At 47.3% G+C, this 19,308-nt stretch overlaps 1 protein-coding gene across 1 annotated transcript in view; it reads left to right on the top strand.

Annotated features, from left to right (window-relative positions):
• The window catches only part of KIF4A (kinesin family member 4A), a 579,230-nt gene that overhangs the window by 47,379 nt on the left and 512,543 nt on the right, over positions 1–19,308 (top strand). Inside the window, exons 4-7 of the mRNA XM_063937105.1 lie at positions 18,312–18,502; positions 18,612–18,707; positions 18,816–18,982; positions 19,107–19,198. Coding sequence (XP_063793175.1) covers positions 18,312–18,502; positions 18,612–18,707; positions 18,816–18,982; positions 19,107–19,198 — 546 coding nt within the window. The remainder of the gene's footprint in view (positions 1–18,311; positions 18,503–18,611; positions 18,708–18,815; positions 18,983–19,106; positions 19,199–19,308) is intronic.

Genomic DNA, 19,308 nt, shown 5'->3' on the forward strand with positions numbered 1-19,308 from the left:
CTATCCATTTTCTTTCAAAAGGAACTGGCTTCTCTTCCTGAAATTCAGACGTTTGTAAAGGGAGTGCTGCATATTCAGCCCCCTTTTGTGCCACCAGTGGCACCTTGGGATCCTAACGTGGTATTGATTTTCCTGAAATCACACTGGTTTGAGCCACTTAAATCCGTGGAGTTAAAATATCTCACGTGGAAGGTGTTCATACTATTGGCCTTAGCTTCGGCTAGGCGTGTGTGAGAATTGGCGGCTTTGTCACATAAACGCCTCTATCTGGTTTTCCATATGGACAGGGCAGAATTACGGACTCGTCCGCAATTTCTGCCGAAGGTGGTGTCATCTTTTCATTTGAACCAACCTATTGTGGTGCCTGCGGCTACTCGTGACTTGGAGGATTCCAAGTTACTTGATGTAGTCAGGGATTTGAAGATTTATGTAACCAGAACGGCTGGACTCAGGAAAACTGACTCGCTGTTTATCCTGTATGCATCCAACAAGCTGGGTGCTCCTGCTTCAAAGCAAACTATGGTTTGCTGGATCTGTAACACGATTCAGCAGGCTCGTTCTGCGGCTGGATTGCCGCATCCAAAATCAGTAAAAGCCCATTCCACAAGGAAGGTGGGCTCTTCTTGGGCGGCTGCCCGAGGGGTCTCTGCATTACAGCTTTGCCAAGCAGCTACTTGGTCGGGTTCAAACTAATTTGCAAAATTCTACAAGTTTGATACCCTGGCTGAGGAGGACCTTGTGTTTGCTCATTCGGTGCTGCAGAGTCATCCGTACTCTCCCGCCCGTTTGGGAGCTTTGGTATAATCCCCATGGTCTTTACGGAGTCCCCAGCATCCACTAGGACGTCAGAGAAAATTAGATTTTACTCACCGGTAAATCTATTTCTCGTAGTCCGTAGTGGATGCTGGACGCCCGTCCCAAGTGCGGACTTCTTCTGCAATACTTGTATATGGTTATTGCTTAATAAAGGGTTATGTTATGTTGGCATCCGTTTGGTTGATGCTCTGTTGTTGTTCATACTGATAACTGGGTATGTTATCACAAGTTATACGGTGTGGCTGGTATGAGTCTTACCCTGGATTCCAAAATCCTTTCCTTGTAATGTCTGCTCTTCCGGGCACCGTTTCCTTAACTGAGGTCTGGAGGAGGGGCATAGAGGGAGGAGCCAGTGCACACCAGTAGTCCTAATTCTTTCTTAGAGTGCCCAGTCTCCTGCGGAGCCCGTCTATTCCCCATGGTTCTTACGGAGTCTCCAGCATCCACTACGGACTACGAGAAATAGATTTACCGGTGAGTAAAATCTTATTTTCTGAAGCTTCTTGTTGAGACGAGATGCCATCATGTCTAATTGAGGAACTCCCCAAAGACTTGTCACCTCTGCGAAGACTTCTTGGTGGAGGCCCCACTCTCCTGGATGGAGATCGTGTCTGCTGATGAAGTCTGCTTCCCAGTTATCCACTCCCGGAATGAAAATTGCATCCTCTACGGACTAGGAGAAAAATATTTACCTGTAGGTTTAAAATCTTATTTATAGTAACCTACCAGTAAATCTTTTTCTCGTGGTCCATAGAGGATGCTGTGCCCCCGCCCATCGTTTCTTTATCTTGCAGTTGTTTCTTGGTTCAGTACTGCTTTGTTCTTAGTTATGTACTGCATTGTTACTTGGTTCAGTAATGTTGTTCAGCTTTTACTGAGTTTTCAAGCTAGTTAGCTTGGTTTGCCTTGTATGTGTGAGCTGGTATGGATCTCGCCACTATCTGTGTAAAATCCTTCTCTCAAAGTTGTTTGTCTCGAGCACAGTTCCTATACTGAGTCTGTTAGGAGGAGCTTTGGTATTGACCCCATGGTCCTTTTGAAGTCCCCAGCATCCTCTAGGATGAATAAGATAATAGGATTTTAATACCTACCGGTGAATACTTTTCTCTTAGTCCGTAGAGGATGCTGGGCGCCCGTCCCAGTGCGGAGTCTATCTGCAGTACTTGTTAGTTATTACTTTAGTTACACAAAGGTTGTGTTTTGCTTCAATCAGCCTGTTGCTGATTTTCTCTGACGTCCTAGTGGATGCTGGGAACTCCGTAAGGACCATGGGGAATAGCGGCTCCGCAGGAGACTGGGCACAAAAGTAAAGCTTTAGGACTACCTGGTGTGCACTGGCTCCTCCCCCTATGACCCTCCTCCAAGCCTCAGTTAGATTTCTCTATCGTCCTAGTGGATGCTGGGGTTCCTGAAAGGACCATGGGGAATAGCGGCTCCGCAGGAGACAGGGCACAAAAGTAAAGCTTTCCGATCAGGTGGTGTGCACTGGCTCCTCCCCCTATGACCCTCCTCCAAGCCAGTTAGATTTTTGTGCCCGGCCGAGAAGGGTGCAATTCTAGGTGGCTCTCCTAAAGAGCTGCTTAGAGAAAGTTTAGCTTAGGTTTTTTATTTTACAGTGAGTCCTGCTGGCAACAGGATCACTGCAACGAGGGACAGAGGGGAGAAGAAGTGAACTCACCTGCGTGCAGGATGGATTGGCTTCTTGGCTACTGGACATCAGCTCCAGAGGGACGATCACAGGTACAGCCTGGATGGTCACCGGAGCCGCGCCGCCGGCCCCCTTGCAGATGCTGAAGTAAGAAGAGGTCCAGAATCGGCGGCTGAAGACCCTTGCAGTCTTCTAAAGGTAGCGCACAGCACTGCAGCTGTGCGCCATTTTCCTCTCAGCACACTTCACACGCAGTCACTGAGGGTGCAGGGCGCTGGGGGGGGGCGCCCTGGGAGGCAAATGTAAACCTATATACTGGCTAAAAATACCTCACATATAGCCCCCAGAGGCTATATGGAGATATTTAACCCCTGCCAAACTTCACTAAAGAGCGGGAGACGAGGCCGCCGGAAAAGGGGCGGGGCCTATCTCCTCAGCACACAGCGCCATTTTCTCTCACAGAAAGGCTGGAGAGAAGGCTCCCAGGCTCTCCACTGCACTACAGAAACAGGGTTTAAACAGAGAGGGGGGGCACTAATTGGCGATATAAATATCTATATAAAGATGCTATTAGGGAGAAACACTTATATAAGGTTGTCCCTATATAAAATTATAGCGTTTTTGGTGTGTGCTGGCAAACTCTCCCTCTGTCTCTCCAAAGGGCTAGTGGGTCCTGTCCTCTATCAGAGCATTCCCTGTGTGTGTGCTGTGTGTCGGTACGTGTGTGTCGACATGTAGGAGGACGATGTTGGTGAGGAGGCGGAGCAATTGCCTGTAATGGTGATGTCACTCTCTAGGGAGTCGACACCGGAATGGATGGCTTATTTAGGGAATTACGTGATAATGTCAACACGCTGCAAGGTCGGTTGACGACATGAGACGGCCGACAAACAATTAGTACCTGTCCAGACGTCTCAAAAACACCGTCAGGGGTTTTAAAACGCCCGTTTACTTTAGTCGGTCGACACAGACACAGACAGGGACACTGAATCCAGTGTCGACGGTGAATAAACAAACGTATTCCTTATTAGGGCCACACGTTAAAGGCAATGAAGGAGGTGTTACATATTTCTGATACTACAAGTACCACAAAAGAGGGTATTATGTGGGATGTGAAAAAACTACCATAGTTTTTCCTGAATCAGATAAATTAAATAAAGTGTGTGATGATGCGTGGGTTCCCCCCGATAGAAAATTATGGGCGGTATACCCTTTCCCGCCAGAAGTTAGGGCGCGTTGGAAAACACCCCTTAGGGTGGATAAGGCGCTCACACGCTTATGAAAACAAGTGGCGGTACCGTCTATAGATAGGGCCGTCCTCAAGGACCAGCTGACGGGAGGCTGGAAAATATCATAAAAAGTATATACACACATACTGGTGTTATACTGCGACCAGCGATCGCCTCAGCCTGGATGTGCAGAGCTGGGGTGGCTTGGTCGGATTCCCTGACTAAAAATATTGATACCCTTGACAGGGACAGTATTTTATTGACTATAGAGCATTTAAAGGATGCATTTCTATATATGCGAGATGCACAGAGGGATATTTGCACTCTGGCATCAAGAGTAAGTGCGATGTCCATATCTGCCAGAAGATGTTTATGGACACGACAGTGGTCAGGTGATGCAGATTCCAAACGGCACAAAGGTGTATTGCCGTATAAAGGAGTTATTTGGGGTCGGTCCATCGGACCTGGTGGCCACGGCAACTGCTGGAAAATCCACCGTTTTTACCCTAAGTCACATCTCTGCAGAAAAAGACACCGTCTTTTCAGCCTCAATCCTTTCGTCCCTATAAGATCATATCTGCCCAGGGATAGAGGAAAGGGAAGAAGACTGCAGCAGGCAGCCCATTCCCAGGAACAGAAGCGTTCCACCGCTTCTGACAAGTTCTCAGCATGGCGCTGAGACCGTACAGGACCCCTGGATCCTACAAGTAGTATCCCAGGGGTACAGATTGGAATGTCGAGACGTTTCCCCTTCGCAGGCTCCTGAAGTCTGCTTTACCAAGGTCTCCCTCCGACAAGGAGGCAGTATGGGAAAAAATTCACAAGCTGTATTCCCAGCAGGTGATAATTAAATTACCCCTCCTACTACAAGAAAGGGGTATTATTCCACACTATATTGTGGTACTGAAGCCAGAAGGCTAGGTGAGACTTATTCTAAAAAAAATTTTTTTTGAACACTTACAAAGGTTCAAATCAAGATGGAGTCACTCAGAGCAGTGATAACGAACCAGGAAGAAGGGGACTATATAGTGTCCCGGGACATCAGGGATGCTTACCTCTATGTCCCAAATTTGCCCTTCTCACTAAGGGTACCTCAGGTTCGTGGTGCGGAACTGTCACTATCAGTTTCAGACGCTGCCGTTTGGATTGTCCACGGCACCCCGGGTCTTTACCAAGGTAATGGCCGAAATGATGATTCTTCTTCGAAGAAAAGGCGTCTTAATTATCCCTTACTTGGACGATCTCCTGATAAGGGCATAGTCCAGGGAACAGTTGGAGGTCGGAGTAGCACTATCTCGGATACTGCTACAACAGCACGGGTGGATTCTAAATATTCCAAAATCGCAGCTGATCCCGACGACACGTCTGCTGTGCCTAGGGATGATTCTGGACACAGTCCAGAAAAAGGTGTTTCTCCCGGAAGAGAAAGCCAGGGAGTTATCCGAGCTAGTCAGGAACCTCCTAAAAACAGTGCATCATTGCACAAGGGTCCTGGTAAAAATGGTGGCTTCCTACGAAGCAATTCCATTCGACAGATTTCACGCAAGAACTTTTCAGTGGGATCTGCTGGACAAATGGTCCGGATCGCATCTTCAGATGCATCAGCGGATAACCCTATATCCAAGGACAAGGGTGTCTCTCCTGTGGTGGTTATAGAGTGCTCATCTTCTAGAGGGCCGCAGATTCGGCATTCAGGATTGGATGCTGGTGACCACGGAGCCCAGCCCGAGAGGCTGGGGAGCAGTCACACAAGGAAAAAATTTCCAGGGAGTGTGATCAAGTCTGGAGACTTTTCTCCACATAAATATACTGGAGCTAAGGGTAAATTTATAATGCTCTAAGCTTAGCAAGACCTCTGCTTCAAGGTCAGCCGGTATTGATCCAGTGGGAAAAACATCACGGCAGTCGCCCACGTAAACAGACAGGGCGACACAAGAAGCAGGAGGGCAATGGCAAAAACTGCAAGGACTTTTCGCTGGGCGGAAAATCATGTGATAGCACTGTCAGCAGTGTTTCATCCCGGGAATGGAAACTGGGAAGCAGACTTCCTCAGCAGGCACGACCTCCACCCGGGAGAGTGGAAACTTCATCGGGAAGTTTTTTCCACATGATTGTAAACCGTTGGGAAATACCAAAGGTGGACATGATGGCGTCCCGTCTGAACAAAAAACGGGACAGGTATTGCGCCAGGTCAAGAGACCCTCAGGCAATAGCTATGGACGTTCTGGTAACACCGTGGGTGTACCAGTCGTGTATGTGTTCCCTCCTCTGCTTCTCATACCTAAGGTGCTGAGAATTATAAGACGTAGAGGAGTAAGAACTATACTCATGGCTCCGGATTGGCCAAGAAGGACTTGGTACCCGGAACTTCAAGAGATGCTTACAGAGGTCTTATGGCCTCTGCCGCTAAGAAGGGACTTGCTTCAGCAAGTACCATGTCTGTTCCAAGACTTACCGCAGCTGCGTTTGTCGGCATGGCGGTGGAAAGCCGGATCCTAAGGGAAAAAGGCATTCCGGAAGAGGTCATTCCTACCCTGGTCAAAGCCAGAAAGGAGGTGACCGCACAACATTATCACCACATGTGGCGAAAATATGGCGTGGTGTGAGGCCAGGAAGGCCCCACAAAGAAATTTCAACTCGGTCGTTTCCTGCATTTCCTGCAAACAGGAGTGTCTATGGGCCTCAAATTGGGGTCCATTAAGGTTCAAATTTCGGCCCTGTCGATTTTCTTCCAGAAAGAATTGGCTTCAGTTCCTGAAGTCCAGAAGTTTGTCAAGGGAGTATTGCATATACAACCCCCTTTTGTGCCTCCAGTGGCACTGAGGGATCTCAACGTAGTTCTGGGATTCCTCAAATCACATTGGTTTAAAACCAGTCAAATCTGTGGATTTGAAGCATCTCACATGAAAAGTGACCATGCTCTTGGCCCTGGCCTGGACCAGGCGAGTGTCAAATTGGTGGTTTTTTCTCAAAAAAAGCCCATATCTGTTTGTCCATTTGGACAGGGCAGAGCTGCGGACTCGTCCCCAGTTCTCTCCCTAAGGTGGTGTCAGTGTTTCACCTGAACCAGCTTATTGGGGTGCCTTGCACCTACTAGGGACTTGGAGGACTCCAAGTTGCTGGATGTTGTCAGGGCCCTGAAAATGTGTTCCAGGACGGCTGGAGTCAGGAAAACTGACTTGCTGTTATCCTGTATGCACCCAACAAACTGGGTGCTCTTGCTTCTAAGCAGACTATTGCTAGTTGGATGTGTAATACAATTCAGCTTGCACATTCTGTGGCATGCCTGCCACAGCCAAAATATGTAAATGCCCATTCCACAAGGAAGGTGGGCTCATCTTGGGCGGCTGCCCGAGGGGTCTCGGCTTTACAACTTTGCCGAGCAGCTACTTGGTCAGGGGCAAACACGTTTGCTAAATTCTACAAATTTGATACCCTGGCTAAGGAGGACCTGGAGTTCTCTCATTCGGTGCTGCAGAGTCATCCGCACTCTCCCGCCCGTTTGGGAGCTTTGGTATAATCCCCATGGTCCTTTCAGGAACCCCAGCATCCACTAGGACGATAGAGAAAATAAGAATTTACTTACCGATAATTCTATTTCTCGGAGTCCGTAGTGGATGCTGGGCGCCCATCCCAAGTGCGGATTATCTGCAATACTTGTACATAGTTACAAAAATCGGGTTATTATTGTTGTGAGCCATCTTTTCAGAGGCTCCGCTGTTATCATACTGTTAACTGGGTTTAGATCACAAGTTGTACGGTGTGATTGGTGTGGCTGGTATGAGTCTTACCCGGGATTCAAAATTCCTCCCTTATTGTGTACGCTCGTCCGGGCACAGTACCTAACTGGCTTGGAGGAGGGTCATAGGGGGAGGAGCCAGTGCACACCACCTGATCGGAAAGCTTTACTTTTGTGCCCTGTCTCCTGCGGAGCCGCTATTCCCCATGGTCCTTTCAGGAACCCCAGCATCCACTACGGACTCCGAGAAATAGAATTATCGGTAAGTAAATTCTTATTCTTTGTGCCCGGCCGAGAAGGGTGCACACTAGGGCTCTCCTGAGCTTCTTAGTGAAAGTTTAGTTTTAGGTTTTTTATTTTCAGTGAGACCTGCTGGCAACAGGCTCACTGCATCGAGGGACTAAGGGGAGAAGAAACGAACTCACCTGCGTGCAGAGTGGATTGGGCTTCTTAGGCTACTGGACACCATTAGCTCCAGAGGGACCGAACACAGGCCCAGCCTCGGAGTCCGGTCCCAGAGCCGCGCCGCCGGCCCCCTTACAGAGCCAGAAGCAAGAAGAGGTCCGGAAAATTGTCGGCAGAAGACATCCTGTCTTCACCAAGGTAGGGTGAATAAAGCGCTCACACGCTTGTCTAAACAGGCGGATACGGCCGCCCTTAAGGAACCTGCTGACAGAAAGCAGTAAAATATCCTAAAATGTATATACACTCACACGGGTGTGATACTGCGACCAGCAATCGCCTCAGCCTGGATGTGCAGTGCTGGGGTGGCTTGGTCGGATTCCCTGACGGACAATATTGATACCCTAGATAGGGACAGTATATTACTGACTATAAAGCATTTAAAAGATGCATTTCTATATATGCGTGATGCACAGAGGGATATTTGCCGACTGGCATCAAGAGTAAGTGCGCTGTCCATTTCTGCCAGAAGAGGGTTATGGACAAGACAGTGGTCAGGTGATGCTGATTCCAAAAGGCATATGGAAGTATCGCCTTATAAAAGGGAGGAGTTATTTGGGGTAGGTCTAACAGACCTGGTGGCAACGGCTGGGAAATCCACATTTTTACCCCAGGTAGCCTCTCAACATAAGAAGACGCCGTATTATCAGGCGCAGTCCTTTGGGCCCCATAAGGGCAAGTGGGCAAAAGGCTCCTCATTTCTGCCCCGTGGCAGAGGGAGAGGAAAAAGGCTGCAGCAAACGGCCAGTTCCCAGGAACAGAAGCCCTCTCCCGTTTTCTGCCAAGTCCTCAGCATGACGCTGGGGCTTTACAAGCGGACTCAGGCACGGTGGGGGCCCGTCTCAAAAATTTCAGCGTGCAGTGGGCTCACTCACAGGTGGACCCCTGGATCCTTCAGGTGGTATCTCAGGGGTACAAATTGGAATTCGAGACGTCTCCCCTTCGCCGTTTTCCTAAAGTCTGCTTTACCGACGTCTCCCTCCGACAGGGAGGCGGTATGGGAAGCCATTCACAAGCTGTATTCCCAGCAGGTGATAATCAAGGTACCCCTCCTACAACAGGGAAAGGGGTATTATTTCACGCTGTTTGTGGTACCGAAGCCGGACGGCTCGGTGAGACCTAATTTAAATCTGAAATCCTTGAACACTTACATACAAAGGTTCAAATTCAAGATGGAGTCACTCAGAGCGGTGATGGCAAACCTGGAAGAAGGGGATTATAGGGTGTCTCTGGACATCAAGGATGCTTATCTCCATGTCCCAATTTACCCTTCTCACCAAGGGTACCTCAGGTTTGTGGTACAGAACTATCACTATCAGTTTCAGACGCTGCCGTTTGGTTTGTCCATGGGTCTTTACCAAAGTAATGGCCGAAATGATGATACTCCTTCGAAGGAAGGGAGTTTTAATTATCCCTTACTTGGACGATCTCCGGATAAGGGCAAGATCCAGGGAACGGTTGGTAGTCGGGGTAGCACTATCTCAAGTAGTGTTGCGGCAGCACGGTTGGATTCTTAATATTCCAAAATCGCAGCTGATCCCGACGACACGTCTTCTATTCCTAAGGATGATCCTGGACACAGTCCAGAAAAAGGTGTTTCTCCAGGAGGAGAAAGCCAGGAAGTTATCCGAACTAGTCAGAAACCTCCTAAAACCAGGCCAAGTGTCAGTGCAGCAGTGCACAAGGGTCCTGGGAAAAATGGTGGCTTCCTACGAAGCAATTCCATTCGGCAGATTCCACGCAAGAACTTTCCAGTGGGACCTGCTGGAAAAGTGGTCCGGATCGCATCTTCAGATGCATCAGCGGATAACCCTGTCACCAAAGACAAGGGTGTCTCTCCTGTGGTGGTTGCAGAGTGCTCATCTTCTAGAGGGCGCAGATTCGGCATTCAGGACTGGGTCCTGGTGACCACGGATGCCAGCCTGCGAGGCTGGGGAGCAGTCACACAGGGAAGAAATTTCCAGGGCTTGTGGTCAAGCCTGGAGACATCACTTCACATAAATATCTTGGAGCTAAGGGCCATTTACAATGCCTCTGCAAGACCTCTGCTTCAAGGTCAGCCGGTGCTGATCCAGTCGGACAACATCACGGCAGTCGCCCACGTAGACAGACAGGGCGGCACAAGAAGCAGGAGGGCAATGGCAGAAGCTGCAAGGATTTTTCGCTGGGCGGAAAATCATGTGATAGCATTGTCAGCAGTGTTCATTCCGGGAGTGGACAACTGGGAAACAGACTTCCTCAGCAGAAGTCTTCCACATGATTGTAAACCGTTGGGAAAAACCAAAGGTGGACATGATGGCGTCCTGCCTAAACAAAAAAAAAAAAAAAAATTGGACAGGTATTGCGCCAGGTCAAGGGACCCTCAGGCAATAGCTGTGGACGCTCTGGTAACACCGTGGGTGTACCAGTCAGTGTATGTGTTCCCTCCTCTTCCTCTCTTACCAAAAGTATTAAGAATTATAAGACGGAGGGGAGTAAGAACTATACTCATGGCTCCGGATTGGCCAAGAAGGACTTGGTACCCGGAACTTCAAGAGATGCTCACGGAGGACCCGTGGCCTCTACCTCTAAGAAGGGACCTGCTCCATCAAGGACCCTATCTATACCAAGACTTACCGCGGCTGCGTTTGACGGCAGGGCGGTTGAACGCCGGATCCTGAAGGAAAAAGGCATTCCGGATGAAGTCATCCCTACCCTGATCAAAGCCAGGAAGGATGTAACCGCAAAGCATTATCACCGCATTAGGCAAAAATATGTTGCGAGGCCAGTAAGGCCCCGATGGAGGAATTTCAACTAGGTCGATTCCTGCATTTCCTGCAAACAGGAGTGTCTATGGGCCTAAAATTGGGGTCCATTAAGGTTCAAATTTCGGCCCTGTCAATTTTCTTCCAGAAAGAACTAGCTTCAGTTCCTGAAGTTCAGACGTTTGTAAAAGGGGTACTGCATATACAGCCTCCTTTTGTGCCTCCAGTGGCACCTTGGGATCTCAATGTAGTTTTGGGGTTCCTAAAGTCACAATGGTTTGAACCACTTGAATCTGTGGAGTTAAAATATCTCACATGGAAAGTGGTCATGCTGTTGGCCCTGGCCTCGGCCAGGCGCGTGTCAGAATTGGCGGCTTTATCCTGTAAAAGCCCTTATCTGATCTTCCATTCAGACAGGGCGGAATTGAGGACTCGTCCTCATTTTCTCCCTAAGGTGGTTTCAGCGTTTCATCTGGACCAACCTATTGTGGTACCTGCGGCTACTAGTGACTTGGAGGACTCCAAGTTGTTGGACATAGTCAGGGCCCTGAAAATATGTTTCCAGGACGGCTGGAGTCAGAAAATCTGACTCGCTGTTTATCCTGTATGCACCCAACAAGCTGGGTGCTCCTGCTTCTAAGCAGACTATTGCTCGTTGGATTTGTAATACAATTCAGCTTGCACATTCTGTGGCAGGCCTGCCACAGCCAAAATCTGTAAAAGCCCATTCCACAAGGAAGGTGGGCTCATCTTGGGCGGCTGCCCGAGGGGTCTCGGCTTTACAACTTTGCCGAGCAGCTATTTGGTCAGGGGCAAACACGTTTGCTAAATTCTACAAATTTGATACCCTGGCTGAGGAGGACCTGGAGTTCTCTCATTCGGTGCTGCAGAGTCATCCGCACTCTCCCGCCCGTTTGGGAGCTTTGGTATAATCCCCATGGTCCTTACGGAGTTCCCAGCATCCACTAGGACGTCAGAGAAAATAAGAATTTACTTACCGATAATTCTATTTCTCGTAGTCCGTAGTGGATGCTGGGCGCCCATCCCTAGTGCGGATTGTCTGCAATACTTGTACATAGTTATTGTTAACTAAATCGGGTTATTGTTGTTGTGAGCCATCTATCCAGAGGCTCCTCTGTTATCATGCTGTTAACTGGGTTCAGATCACAGGTTGTACGGTGTGATTGGTGTGGCTGGTATGAGTCTTACCCGGGATTCATAAATCCTTCCTTATTGTGTACACTCGTCCGGGCACAGTATCCTAACTGAGGCTTGAAGGAGGGTCATAGGGGGAGGAGCCAGTGCACACCAGGTAGTCCTAAAGCTTTACTTTTGTGCCCAGTCTCCTGCGGAGCCGCTATTCCCCATGGTCCTTACGGAGTTCCCAGCATCCACTACGGACTACGAGAAATAGAATTATCGGTAAGTAAATTCTTATTTCTCTATCGTCCTAGTGGATGCTGGGGTTCCTGAAAGGACCATGGGGGAATAGCGGCTCCGCAGGAGACAGGGCACAAAAAGTAAAGCTTTAGGATCAGGTGGTGTGCACTGGCTCCTCCCCCTATGACCCTCCTCCAAGCCTCCGTTAGATTTTTGTGCCCGGCCGAGAAGGGTGCAATCTAGGTGGCTCTCCTAAAGAGCTGCTTAGAAAAGTTTAGCTTAGGTTTTTTATTTTACAGTGAGTCCTGCTGGCAACAGGATCACTGCAACGAGGGACTTAGGGGAGAAGAAGTGAACTCACCTGCGTGCAGGATGGATTGGCTTCTTTGGCTACTGGACATTAGCTCCAGAGGGACGATCACAGGTACAGCCTGGATGGTCACCGGAGCCTCGCCGCCGGCCCCCTTGCAGATGCTGAAACAAGAAGAAGGTCCAGAATCGGCGGCATGAAGACTCCTCAGTCTTCTTAAGGTAGCGCACAGCACTGCAGCTGTGCGCCATTTCCTCTCAGCACACTTCACACGGCAGTCACTGAGGGTGCAGGGCGCTGGGAGGGGGGCGCCCTGGGAGGCAATATGAATCTATTTTTGGCTAAAAATACCTCACACATAGCCTCCGGGGGCTATATGGAGATATTTAACCCCTGCCAGAATCCGTTAAGAGCGGGAGACGAGGCCGCCGAAAAAGGGGCGGGGCCTATCTCCTCAGCACACAGCGCCATTTTCCCTCACAGAAAGGCTGGAGGGAAGGCTCCCAGGCTCTCCCCTGCACTGCACTACAGAAACAGGGTTAAAACAGAGAGGGGGGGGGCACTAATTTGGCGTTAGAAATATATAAAAAAGATGCTATAAGGGAAAACACTTATATAAGGTTGTCCCTATATAATTATAGCGTTTTTGGTGTGTGCTGGCAAACTCTCCCTCTGTCTCTCCAAAGGGCTAGTAGGTCCTGTCCTCTATCAGAGCATTCCCTGTGTGTGTGCTGTGTCGGTACGTGTGTGTCGACATGTATGAGGACGATGTTGGTGAGGAGGCGGAGCAATTGCCTGTAATGGTGATGTCACTCTCTAGGGAGTCGACACCGGAATGGATGGCTTATTTAGGGAATTACGTGATAATGTCAACACGCGCCAAGGTCGGTTGACGACATGAGACGGCCGACAAACAATTAGTACCGGTCCAGACGTCTCAAAAACACCGTCAGGGGTTTTAAAACGCCCGTTTACTTTAGTCGGTCGACACAGACACAGACAGGGACACTGAATCCAGTGTCGACGGTGAATAAACAAACGTATTCCTTATTAGGGCCACACGTTAAGGGCAATGAAGGAGGTGTTACATATTTCTGATACTACAAGTACCACAAAAGAGGGTATTATGTGGGATGTGAAAAAACTACCGTAGTTTTTCCTGAATCAGATAAATTAAATGAAGTGTGTGATGATGCGTGGGTTCCCCCCGATAGAAAATATGGGCGGTATACCCTTTCCCGCCAGAAGTTAGGGCGCGTTGGGAAACACCCCTTAGGGTGGATAAGGCGCTCACACGCTTATCAGAACAAGTGGCGGTACCGTCTATAGATAGGGCCGTCCTCAAGGAGCCAGCTGACAGGAGGCTGGAAAATATCATAAAAAGTATATACACACATACTGGTGTTATACTGCGACCAGCGATCGCCTCAGCCTGGATGTGCAGAGCTGGGGTGGCTTGGTCGGATTCCCTGACTAAAAATATTGATACCCTTGACAGGGACAGTATTTTATTGACTATAGAGCATTTAAAGGATGCATTTCTATATATGCGAGATGCACAGAGGGATATTTGCACTCTGGCATCAAGAGTAAGTGCGATGTCCATATCTGCCAGAAGATGTTTATGGACACGACAGTGGTCAGGTGATGCAGATTCCAAACGGCACAAAGGTGTATTGCCGTATAAAGGAAGAGGAGTTATTTGGGGTCGGTCCATCGGACCTGGTGGCCACGGCAACTGCTGGAAAATCCACCGTTTTTACCCTAAGTCACATCTCTGCAGAAAAAGACACCGTCTTTTCAGCTTCAGTCCTTTCGTCCCTATAAGAGTCATATCTGCCCAGGGATAGAGGAAAGGGAAGAAGACTGCAGCAGGCAGCCCATTCCCAGGAACAGAAGCGTTCCACCGCTTCTGACAAGATCTCAGCATGACGCTGAGACCGTACAGGACCCCTGGATCCTACAAGTAGTATCCCAGGGGTACAGATTGGAATGTCGAGACGTTTCCCCTGCGCAGGCTCCTGAAGTCTGCTTTACCAAGGTCTCCCTCCGACAAGGAGGCAGTATGGGAAACAATTCACGAGCTGTATTCCCAGCAGGTGATAATTAAATTACCCCTCCTACAACAAGAAAAGGGGTATTATTCCACACTATATTGTGGTACTGAAGCCAGAAGGCTAGGTGAGACCTATTCTAAATCTAAAAAAATTTGAACACTTACAAAGGTTCAAATCAAGATGGAGTCACTCAGAGCAGTGATAACGAACCGGGAAGAAGGGGACTATATGGTGTCCCGAGACATCAGGGATGCTTACCTCCATGTCCCAAATTTGCCCTTATCACTAAGGGTACCTCAGGTTCGTGGTACAGAACTGTCACTATCAGTTTCAGACGCTGCCGTTTGGATTGTCCACGGCACCCCGGGTCTTTACCAAGGTAATGGCCGAAATGATGGTTCTTCTTCGAAGAAAAGGCGTCTTAATTATCCCTTACTTGGACGATCTCCTGATAAGGGCAAAGTCCAGGGAACAGTTGGAGGTCGGAGTAGCACTATCACGGATACTGTTACAACAGCAGGGGTGGATTCTAAATATTCCAAAATCGCAGCTGATCCCGACAATAAGTCTCCTGTGCTTAGGGATGATTCTGGACACAGTCCAGAAAAAGGTGTTTCTCCCGGAAGAGAAAGCCAGGGAGTTATCCGAGCTAGTCAGGAACCTCCTAAAATCAGTGCATCATTGCACAAGGGCCATGGTAAAAAAATGGTGACTTCCTTCGAAGCAATTCCAGTCGGCAGATTTCATGCAAGAACTTTTCAGTGGGATCTGCTGGACAAATGGTCCGGATCGCATCTTCAGATGCATCAGCGGATAACCCTATATCCAAGGACAAGGGTGTCTCTCCTGTGGTGGTTACAGAGTGCTCATCTTCTAGAGGGCCGCAGATTCGGCATTCAGTTTTGGATGTTGGTGACCACGGAGGCCAGCCCGAGAGGCTGGGGAGCAGTCACACAAGGAAAAAATTTCCAGGGAGTGTGATCAAGTCTGGAGATTTTTCTCCACATAAATATAGCTAAGGGTAAATTTATAATGCTCTAAGCTTAGCAAGACCTCTGCTTCAAGGTCAGCCGGTATTGATCCAGTGGGATAAAACATCACGGCAGTCGCCCACGTAAATAGACAGGGCGGCACAAGAAGCAGGAGGGCAGTGGCAAAAACTGCAAGGACTTTTCGCTGGGCGGAAAATCATGTGATAGCACTGTCAGCAGTGTTTCATTCCGGGAATGGAAACTGGGAAGCAGACTTCCTCAGTAGGCACGACCTCCACCCGGCAGAGTGGGAACTTCATGGGGAAGTTTTCCACATGATTGTAAACCGTTGGGAATTACCAAAGGTGGACATGATGGCGTCCCGTCTGAACAAAAAACGGGACAGGTATTGCGCCAGGTTAAGAGACCCTCAGGCAATAGCTGTGGACGTTCTGGTAACACCGTGGGTGTACCAGTCGGTGTATGTGTTCCATCCTCTGCTTTTCATACCTAAGGTACTGAGAATTATAAGACGTAGAGGAGTAAGAACTATACTCGTGGCTCCGGATTGCCCAAGAAGGACTTGGTACCCGGCATTCAGGAAGAGGTCATTCCTACCCTGGTCAAAGCCAGAAAGGAGGTGACCGCACAACATTATCACCACATGTGGCGAAAATATGTTGCGTGGTGTGAGGCCAGGAAGGCCCCACGAAGAAATTTCAACTCGGTCGATTCCTGCATTTCCTGCAAACAGGAGTGTCTATGGGCCTCAAATTGGGGTCCATTAAGGTTCAAATTTCGGCCCTGTCGATTTTTCTTCCAGAAAGAATTGGCTTCAGTTCCTGAAGTCCAGAAGTTTGTCAAGGGAGTATTGCATATACAACCCCCTTTTGTGCCTCCAGTGGCACTGTGGGATCTCAACGTAGTTCTGGGATTCCTCAAAACACATTGGTTTAAAACCAGTCAAATCTGTGGATTTGAAGCATCTCACATGAAAAGTGAACATGCTCTTGGACCTGGCCTGGACCAGGCGAGTGTCAAATTGGTGGTTTTTTTCTCAAAAAAGCCCATATCTGTTTGTCCATTCGGACAGGGCAGAGCTGCGGACTCGTCCCCAGTTCTCTCCCTAAGGTGGTGTCAGTGTTTCACCTGAACCAGCTTATTGTGGTGTCTTGCGCCTACTAGGGACTTGGAGGACTCCAAGTTGCTAGATGTGGTCAGGGCCCTGAAAATATAGGTTCCAGGACGGCTGGAGTCAGGAAAACTGACTTGCTGTTATCCTGTATGCACCCAACAAACTGGGTGCTCTTGCTTCTAAGCAGACTTTTGCTAGTTGGATGTGTAATACAATTCAGCTTGCACATTCTGTGGCAGGCCTGCCACAGCCAAAATATGAAAATGCCCATTCCACAAGGAAGGTGGGCTCATCTTGGGCGGCTGCCCGAAGGGTCTCGGCTTTACAACTTTGCCGAGCGGCTATTTAGTCAGGGGCAAACACGTTTGTAAAATCCTACAAATTTGATACCCTGGCTAAGGAGGACCTGGAGTTCTCTCATTCGGTGCTGCAGAGTCATCCGCACTCTCCCGCCCGTTTGGGAGCTTTGGTATAATCCCCATGGTCCTTTCAGGAACCCCAGCATCCACTAGGACGATAGAGAAAATAAGAATTTACTTACCGATAATTCTATTTCTCGGAGTCCGTAGTGGATGCTGGGCGCCCATCCCAAGTGCGGATTATCTGCATTACTTGTACATAGTTACAAAAATCGGGTTATTATTTGTTGTGAGCCATCTTTTCAGAGGCTCCGCTGTTATCATACTGTTAACTGGGTTCAGATCACAGGTTGTACAGTGTGATTGGTGTGGCTGGTATGAGTCTTACCCGGGATTCATAAATCCTTCCTTATTGTGTACGCTCGTCCGGGCACAGTATCCTAACTGAGGCTTGGAGGAGGGTCATAGGGGGAGGAGCCAGTGCACACCACCTGATCCTAAAGCTTTACTTTTTGTGCCCTGTCTCCTGCGGAGCCGCTATTCCCCCATGGTCCTTTCAGGAACCCCAGCATCCACTACGGACTCCGAGAAATAGAATTATCGGTAAGTAAATTTTTTTTTTTTTTTTTTGGTTCATGCTGTTAACTGGTTAGTTGAATGCCATGTTTACGGTGTGTTGTGGTGTGGACTGGTATGCGTCTCACCTTTTGGTTAACAAAAATCCTTTCCACGAAATGTCCGTCTCCCTGGGCACAGTTCCTATAACTGAGGTCTGGAGGAGGGACATAGAGAGAGAAGCCAGTTCACACCCATTTAAAGTCTTAAAGTGCCCATGTCTCCTGCGGATCCCGTCTATTTCCCATGGTCCTTTTGGAGTCCCCAGCATCCTCTACAGACTAAGCGAAAAGGATTTACCGGTAGGTATTAAAATCCTATTTTTCTCAAATGACCTAGCAGAGTCTATTAGAATTCGGTTTAAACCGATTGAGACAAACTTTAAAAAAATAAATAAATCTAGATTGGAATAAGTTAATAAAATAAAACAAAAAATAATATATATATATATTTTGTGTGTGTGTATATGTATATATATATATATATATATATATATATATATATATATATATATATATAATATATATATATATTTTTTGTGTGTGTATATATATATATATATATATATATATATATATATATATAATTTTGTGTGTGTGTGTATATATATATATATATATATATATATATATATATATATATATATATATATATATATATATATATGTATATATATATATATATGTATATAGTATATGTATGTATGCAAAATATATATAGATATAGTTTGGGGAAATAATACATTTTATTTCTATATGTTGGGATTCAATCTGGATTTTTTTTTTAATTGTTTTTACTGTTTATATAGTTTTGTTTTTTATTGATGCTGATGTGCTTCTTATTTAGGATACAATGCAACAGTGCTTGCATATGGACAGACAGGTTCAGGGAAAACCTTCTCAATGGGAGGAGCTTACACTCATGACCAGGAGAATGAGCCAGTTGTGGGAGTCATCCCAAGAGTTGTCAAAGCTCTGTTTAAAGAAATTGAAGAAAGGTCAGACTGGGAATTTCTTTTGACGGTGTCCTACTTGGAGGTAAAACTTCAAACTACTATTTTTTTAAATATGTTCATTACACATTTTTTTTTATTTTCAAAATGCATCGTTTTCACACACACAATTCAAATATCCATCCAATTTTCAGATTTATAATGAAGACATACTCGATTTGTTGTATTCTTCTCGGGATAAAACGAGTCACCCCATTAGCATCCGTGAAGACCCCAAAGAAGGCATTAAGGTATATTTGTCATCTGTTAATTACTGGTTCAGTGCAGGGTTATTTATTTGTAGATATAATAAAATGTAGTGGATTTATTTATTTTTTTATTTATTTTTTTATTTTAAGATCTGTGGCTTGACTGAGCGTGATGTAAAGACTGCCGTGGATATGATATCTTGCTTGGAGCAAGGAAACGGCTGTCGTACTGTTGCTTCTACAGCCATGAATTCGCAGTCTTCCCGATCACATGCTATCTTCACTATCTCTATAGAGCAGAGGAATGAACAAGACAAGTAAGTAATCTGTGCAGCACACACTGTCAAACACCACAACTGGATCTGCCATCAAATGACTACTTACTCTGGATGTATTTGAGGAATCAGAATTATAACTGTCCCCTACTCTTCCCCCATCTAGAAACAGTTTTCGTTCTAAATTGCATCTTGTTGATCTGGCTGGGTCTGAAAGACAGAAAAAGACAAAAGCAGAAGGGGATCGTCTGAAAGAAGGTAAGGAAGATCCTGAGAACTTCTCATTGGTAATATGCAAAAAAATGACTGACATTGAAAAAGACATGGGATCTATCTCCCTCTATGATAGTGTGTTCTGTGCTGCCTTA

The sequence above is a fragment of the Pseudophryne corroboree genome, chromosome 8 (genome assembly GCF_028390025.1).
Source record: "Pseudophryne corroboree isolate aPseCor3 chromosome 8, aPseCor3.hap2, whole genome shotgun sequence".
NCBI lineage: Eukaryota > Metazoa > Chordata > Amphibia > Anura > Myobatrachidae > Pseudophryne > Pseudophryne corroboree.